Source organism: Montipora foliosa, chromosome 2 (genome assembly GCF_036669935.1).
Source record: "Montipora foliosa isolate CH-2021 chromosome 2, ASM3666993v2, whole genome shotgun sequence".
In the NCBI taxonomy this organism is placed as follows: domain Eukaryota; kingdom Metazoa; phylum Cnidaria; class Anthozoa; order Scleractinia; family Acroporidae; genus Montipora; species Montipora foliosa.
The window spans coordinates 38,540,443-38,548,365 of record NC_090870.1 but is presented as its reverse complement, the minus strand read 5'-3'; the positions used below and the strand labels follow the sequence as shown (position 1 = coordinate 38,548,365).

Genomic DNA, 7,923 nt, shown 5'->3' with positions numbered 1-7,923 from the left:
CCCCACCCACACTAAACGTTCCATTCCTTTTAGCCTTGCACTTCGCCTTCGACGCATATGCTCCGACAATGACACTTACAAACAACGGTGTAAGGAACTTATGGACTACCTCGTCAACCGAGGTTACGAACTTAATTTCCTTAAAACCCAGATACGACGTGCTTCTGACATTTCCCGGAACGACGCTCTTAAACCCAAACCTAAACAACAGACAGATACTGTTCCGTTCGTCATTACCTATAACCCCGCTTTACCTAACATATCCCGTATAATTCACAAACACTCAAACGTGCTTTATTCATCTGGTCGCTGTAAAAATGTTTTTACTAATCTCCCTTTAGTAGCCTACCGGCGTTGTAAAAACATTAGTGACATTCTAGTTAGAGCTAAATTGCCGGAACCTACTTACACCGACCAATCTGGGTCTCCATCCGGCTCGTTTCGGTGCAATAAAACTAGTTGCACCGCCTGTCCTTTTATTGAGGATGGCCGTAATCAATATACTTTTTATAGTACTGGACAAACCTTCAAAATCAAATCACATATTACTTGTGAAACCCCTAATGTAATTTACATGATTCAGTGCACTAAATGTAATCTTCAGTACATCGGAGAGACCAAACGTCGTCTTAAAGACCGCTTTAATGAACATAGGCGACCTATTATAAGCCCCTTTTGTAGTTATACCCCCACTGCGGTTTCACGACACTTCCTGACCAGTGGTCACGCGGAGGATCACATGATCCTTATACCGCTCGAACAACTACAAACTAGTCGTGACTCCATCAGAAAGGCTCGTGAGGCATTCCTCATACACAGAGGAAAAACACTGGAGCCTGCAGGCCTCAACAGAAGAGATGAAATGTAATTTAGTTTAGCTACCTTTTAATTTTCTTTTGTTTTTTTCATCTTGTTATCATGTATTATTCTCTCTCCTCTTTTTTATGCACTTCCGTTTTTATAACACATCACGTAGCATTTTTATGTCATTTCCGGTAAATATAAAGATCTTGTTACTAGCATTTATCCATTCAATAAACCTGAAGAAGGCTGGTGTTGGCCAGCCGAAATATTGCAAGCAGCAACGCCTATGTTCACGTTGTCTTGACCAACCTTTGCAGGATATTTTCTATTTAAAAAAAAAAACGGTTTAAGGGCCCACTGCCGTATTTTTTAGGGTGCGTTGCTAAGGATGTAATAGTTAACTAATTTGAGAGAATTTGGCATTTTTTTGGTCAGTTTCTAACTTTTGCAAACCAATGACCTTAAATATGACGTCATCAAGCCACGCCCATGGTCACGTGACCAATAAAAGAAAACTCTAAATTTGTCAACTTGCTACACAATTTGGGTATTTAATCAGTGGTTTCATAATTTGTATTCGTTTTTGCATCCAGCCAAGCATAAACGATCCTGAAATATCCATAAAATTTTCAAAAAAGATGATTTGAAAAAATCAATGCTTACCTATATTCTGTATTTGGAGGTGAAACGTGCCATAGGGATAAAAATTAATTCAATTTAAAGACCGACGGAAATTTACGTTTTTTCTCAAACCGGAAGTCAGTTTACGCATGCGCAGTTGATCTGAGAACGAGCGCGAGAAAGGGCGAGGAAAATCTTGGATGGAAACAACAGTTCGTGCGGTGATTTTTGCTTGTGGGTGGGTTTTGTGGTCAGCTCACTATATGATGACATCAGTCACCGGAAGTAACATTTCACTTCCCTAGCAACGCTCGGAAAATCTGTCCATGGGCCCTTAAAAACAATTTTTGTATTTTCCTAAACCCTTAACCTCCACCGTACCCCCCCTCCCCCCCCCCCCCCCCAATCCTTCCTCAGCAGCAGCCCATGGTTTGGAACATGCACTTTAAGTGTAAGATAACTGGTGACAGCAAGCCTAATGGATCATAGAATCGAGCAGTATTGCTCAATAATGTCCGCTTAGTGAAAGTTCCCTCTAAGGCTAGTCTAGAAAAGGTAGCAAGATCAAACTGGAAATTATCTTCCATCCGATCCCATCGAACTCATCTTCGCTCACAGTGTTGTTTGAATTTGACACTGTCCAGTCTTATTCCTCAATGTTAAGCTCGGTCAATGTAGGAGTGGCCTTACAAGACAGCTCCGGTTCCCAAGACAAAGATTCTTCTGCTCTTTTGATCATTTCAGTTAACTCTTCACTGTTCGATGCCCACTTTCTCATATTACAACCTCCTTCTCTGAACCATAAATTCAACTTGTGGTAAAGTTCAAAACACTTCATTACCGAGCTCTCTCCAGATGCAAAGTCATCAACATTCAAAGCTCTTACCACAGCAGCCACAAATTCAGAATTAATGTTCTCATACCTTGCTAAGTGGTTCCTCAATGTTACATTCAAAATAAATGGGGAGCAAACTAGACCAAAAACAAGACGAGTGAATCTCAGTGTGATCACTTCTGGATTCGGGGAGTTGATGTCATCTACCCATAGGAACCTTAACAAGTTTCTCTCTGCTGGATTGACTTCAATGTTGAAGAATGCTTTTTCTAAATCACCAATCAAAGCCACTTTATGGCGGAGAAATCTCAGTAAGACATCGAAGATCAATGGAGTTAAGGCTGGACCTGATAAAAGACAGTCATTCAAACTTGGCTCATTGCGGGATTTAGCAATGGCGTCATAAACCACACGTAGTTTAGTAGTGGTTTTGTCTTCTTTCAATACTTCTTTATGAGGAATGTAATGTACAGTTCCAGGAAGGGTATCTAAATCATGACTCTTGGCAATCAATTCAACAACACCAGCATTTAATTGTTCCTTGCTGACACTGTCATATTGTTGGAGCAATTCTGGCTTGGACCTTAATCTTTGCAATGAAGAAACAAGGCGATTCTGTGCCAACAAGTAATTGTCTGGAATGATCGGATATTCAGTCTTGAATGGAAGAGACACTTCATAACGGGTTCCATTGAACTTCACTTTGGTAACATAGTCTTCAAGAAAATCTCCGTCTATATCCTTTACTCCAAGTGTGTCATAGTCCCAAAACCTACTTAGCTCCTCTTTCAGTAAGAAATCATCTGAAACTAGGTTCTCTTCAATGACTTGACATTCAGTTTTCATATTCATAACATGGGACACGTTAACAGTTGATAACTGTGTATTCGCACTTGTCGCATTCACAGGACCACTCAGTACATATCCTAATCCTGTGTGAATTGCCGCTGGTCCATGGAGCTCCTCCCTTTCCACGTGATTCTAAACCACAGACCAGTAATGATCTGCTTCAATCATGATATCAATTTCTAGATCCTCATCACCTCGTGAGTGATCAGCCATAGGTAAGCCTTGCAGATGTGGGTAACACTGCTGTGCAATTTCAATGGTCTGGTTTGTGATGGGACCACACATCAACTCAACTTCATAGGCATTAATGAACACTGTCAAATTGTCTTGACATTCCAATGCAAACTGAACGATGCTACATTGTTTAATGAGGGTTCATTGTTTCCAAAAGTTTGTATTAGAACTGTATTGCTTCCAATTGGTGGTAAGTTCAATTTTTTCCTTAACCGTGCGCTTATATAAGACTTTTAGGAACATAAACCCAAAATGATTCTCACGTTGCAAGAGTTTCCTCCATGAGGACGTCTGACGTTAGCTCTGGCCGTTTGTAACAAGATCCACCTGTTATTAACGTCTTGAGTAAAATACAAACTTGTACTCACAGTTTGTTCTCGATTGCCGTCTCTAGCCCTTCTGGTCATGATTGGATACTCTGGATAGTGTTGAACACTGCACAAAGCCACGTGATGTTTCCCACTACAACGATGACACCTTGTTTGACAATCTCGACTCACATGACCGCTCCTCAGACAACCAAAACATTTTTCCATTTGACGTAGACTTTTCTTTCTGGATTCTGGATCAGTAACAACAGCACATTTTGATAGTTGGATGAGGTCCATTGCAGAGAGTGCACCATTTATCCTTAGATAGCGGTGGTCTTTCGTTGCTTGCAAACAGGGTTGACGGTGTGGGGGGTCTCTTGTTTTGACCTGTGCAAATTCCAAAACCAAACTCTCGTTTTTCTTTGCTCGGTTACCATTCCCAAAGCACATCTTTCTCGAATTTGCAATTCTTCTGCGAAAGACTTGATGATTGTATCAAGGTCCCAATCTTCAAATGTGCCGCGACTCAGGATGAGGCGTAACTTTTGTGGGAACTTTACCATAATTACAGATGTCAAAAATGTTTCATAAGTCTGAGTCGAAATACCAATTCCTTTGAGACTTCTAACTCCCGTCGCTTACTTTTGAGAGCTACATGAACATTTAGATGTGTTTCGAAATAATGACTTGTTTATTTCCGAAGCGTTTGTCTAGAAGTTGGACCGCATGGTTGTAATTCGAGCTTTGCTAAACCAGAAATTGTCTCGGCTGCAGAACCTTCAAGGAGCGACTTGAGATACTGGAATCTTTCCACGTCGCTTAAGGTGGTGTTTTTGTGAATGGCCGATTCAAACGATTCCCAGAAGGGATGCCAGTTGATTGGGTCGCCTGAAAATTTTCTCAATTCCAGTTTAAGCAACTTTGCGTGGGTCGGAATTGTTGACGCGTTTGATTGCGTTCCCGCCTGAATACTTGAGTTAAAGTTTTGCGAGCCCGATGTCGTTCCTTGTGTCTCCTGACCCTTTCCAGTATTTTCCTCAGCTTCTATTGCTGTTTCTAGGTCGACTATGCAGGCTTGAATAGCGCTGGCGAAGTCACAGCTATTGCTCACGCCTTCTTCTATTTTCGTTTCGTCTACCAAATCGATAATTTCACTGTCCAATATTTTGAGCTCCGACAATTTATCCAGAAGGGTACATCGCAAGGATTTGAGCTTCTTCAAAACGGTAGGATATCTCCTCGGACCATGGATTTCTTCTTCTGCCGTTTATTGGGTTCCGACGACATGTTTACACGAGGTTAATTTCACTTTTTCACTCTTTCAATTCTTCACTCACGGGTCTCTTGCACTAAATATTTTAATGATCCATACTTTAATAACAGATATTTTCCCTTTACGATACAATTCCTGGTAGAGACAAGATCTTAAGATTCCGAGATAAGATTCCGCCAATACACAAGATATAACTCCGCCGAAAAACACGATGTAATTCCGAAAAACGTCTCACCACTCTCCACATGTCTCCCTTCACATGCCAATCAAACTAAATCGCACCTGTTCACTAGTTTCCAGTTTTCAACACATCCCGTCACCACGGACAAATTATTACAAAAATAGCTTTAGTTATAGTGGCGCCATCCTATGGAACAAACTTTCGTGTAATGTGAGGCAAGCAGAGTCCTTTTCGAAATTCAAATGTCTTCTTAAACAAATACTCTAGGAGGGTGACCCGAAAACACTGACACCCGGTCCATGGACTGCCTCACGGACCAGTCCACGGACTACCCTTATGGACCCCCTATACGGACCACCCTAAAACAACATAGAAATGAAAATAAATAAAAAGTAAAGATTTGACTTACCAGTTGTCTGGATAGACCACTCGTGTCACTCGTGTCGGCGAAATCTCAACTGGGACTGGTGGTCAAACATGGCGGTCCACTTTTTCTCCTAAGGAATGAATCTTCCGAAATAGAATCCTCAAAAGGGCCCCCAAGAAACTTTTTAAAGCGTAAAATGACACGTGGAAATCGCCGTCGGCAACGAAGTGAACTGAGTAGCGCGTCAAGCGAGAACTCTTCTCCTGCTGCGAAACGACCCAAAGAAGAAATGTCGGTAGAGCAATGGAATAAAACTCACGATGATATGTAGAAAATGTTACTGGACATCAAGTCAGATCTGAGCAAGATACTTACCGAAAATCTGGCCCTACGTAAAGATGTGGAAGAACTGAAGGCTGCAGTACATTTCAACGATTCGAATATGTCTGCTCTAAAGACAGCAGTCGATCAAATCGCTGCTTCAGTAAAGAAGTACGAGGAGGACTTAGCGCAGCACAAAAGCGCCATCAGTAAACTGGACAAAAGTTTTCACGACCTTGAATTGAATCAAGACTCTTTGGAGCAGTACACTAGAAAATGTAATGTTGAGATTCATGGTTTCCCTGAACAACAGGATGAAAATTTAAAAGATATCATCAGTTCTATTGCGGGTAAATTAAATGTCAATATACGCAGCCAAGATATCGACATTGTGCATCGTCTTTACAGAAAGCCTTCGACTGTAAAGCCAATCATTGTACGTTTCTCATCGTACACCAAGAAACAAGAATTTTATCAAGCTCGCTTCAAGCTACGTGAGGTTGACCTCAGCAGTCTCTTTCCTGGTGAGGCCTCGCATACCTTGTACATTAATGAGAACCTCACATCGACAAGGAAGGAACTCCTAGCAAAGACTCTCAGTTTAAAGAAGGATAAATCCTACCATCGAGTCTGGACCATGGACGGAAAAATTTTTCTACGTTTATCTGAAGGTACTAAGGCCATCAAGATTTACAAAGAGGCCGATTTAGATAAGTTTAGATAACTGATGAATAACCTGCTTTTCACTAGTTTTTTTTTTTTTTTCGCTTCTCCTGTTACTAAGGTGAGTTTTACATAACTTCCTTATTACCGTTTAACTTTCTTCTTAGCGGGGCCCTTAGAGCTTCTATGGAACAGATCTATAATTTCGTTCCATTAGTCATTTCTCTTCCTCCGCCTGCTGAGATCAGTTTTGCCACTCGTTTTTCCAGGTCGATTATGGTCTTTTTAATTACCTTTGTTTTTATTTTTTTCCTTGTGTGTACTTTAGTTTTTTTTATCTCGATCTCGATTTTTTATCTTGTCCCTTTTGTTGTAAGGCTAATCTATTCGCTGTTTTCTCTAACGCCAATTTCTGGCTTATTTTTTGCTTAGCTTTCTCAATATGGCAACTAAATTCTGCACGTAAAGCGAAGCGGCTCTCTGGAAGTTATTTTGGTATCTATGCTAATTTTCTCCAAGTGCTATTAACACTTAGTAGACAAGCGGAACATCAAATGTTATTACCTTTTATTCTTTTTTTTCAGTGACAATGAAATTAAAATAATTTCGCTCAATGTGCGGGGTTTAGGGAATAGCACCAAAAGAAGAGAAGTTTGCAACTGGCTTCGTGCAAAAAAAATGTCGATTTACATGTTACAAGAAGTTCATTGTTCTGCTGAAACATTTGATTTATGGTCGACAGAGTGGGGATACCATAGTCTTTTCTGTAGTTTTCCGAGTAGAAAATCTGGAGTATGTATTCTTTTCAACAATAACTTTGAACTAAAAGTTTTAAAGACTTTTATGGATAATGAAGGCCGGTATATTTTATGCGATATGATGGCAAACGGGAAAAACATCACTCTTGTGAATTTATACGCGCCAAATGATGATAATCCCAATTTTTTTAACACTTTGTTTACACACCTTTTGGATTTTCAATGCGAAGAAATAATTATTGGAGGTGATTTCAACTTGGTTTTGGATATCGAAAAAGACAAAAGTGGAGGGTTAGCAAGAACTCATCTAAACGCTAAAAAAGTCGTAAACGATTTCTGTGAAAAAATGGATCTTGTTGATGCCTGGCAGATTCTAAATCACATGGCGCCAAAAGCACCCTGAAGTACACTGTAGACTTGATTTCTTCTTGGTATCTCAAGGCATCTTGGGTAACGTCACTCGTACTGATATAACACCTGGCTTCCAGACCGATCATTCCATGGTATCTCTAAATATATCCTCCCATACTAACAAAAGAGGTCCTGGCTTTTGGAAATTGAATACATCTCTTTTAAATGAAGAGATTTACGTAAATCTAATAAAGGAAACTATTCGTGAAACTCAAGAGGAATACAAGGATGACGCCTCAGTAAGTCTGACCCTACTATGGGATATGATTAAATTAAAAGTACGCGAAAAATCTCT

General features: G+C 40.3%; 2 protein-coding genes across 2 annotated transcripts; one reads left to right on the top strand and one right to left on the bottom strand.

Moving 5' to 3' along the window:
• Nucleotides 1-2,071: 2,071 nt before the first annotated feature.
• On the bottom strand, nucleotides 2,072-4,104 carry LOC137991624 (uncharacterized). Its single transcript, XM_068836681.1, has 2 exons — nucleotides 3,712-4,104; nucleotides 2,072-3,241 (listed from the first exon to the last, which is right to left on the bottom strand). The coding sequence occupies exons 1-2, from the start codon at nucleotides 4,102-4,104 to the stop codon at nucleotides 2,072-2,074; spliced, it is 1,563 nt and encodes a 520-aa protein (XP_068692782.1).
• Nucleotides 4,105-5,809: 1,705 nt separating this feature from the next.
• On the top strand, nucleotides 5,810-6,520 carry LOC137991623 (uncharacterized). Its single transcript, XM_068836680.1, has one exon. The coding sequence runs from the start codon at nucleotides 5,810-5,812 to the stop codon at nucleotides 6,518-6,520; it is 711 nt and encodes a 236-aa protein (XP_068692781.1).
• The last annotated feature ends 1,403 nt before the right edge of the window (nucleotides 6,521-7,923 follow it).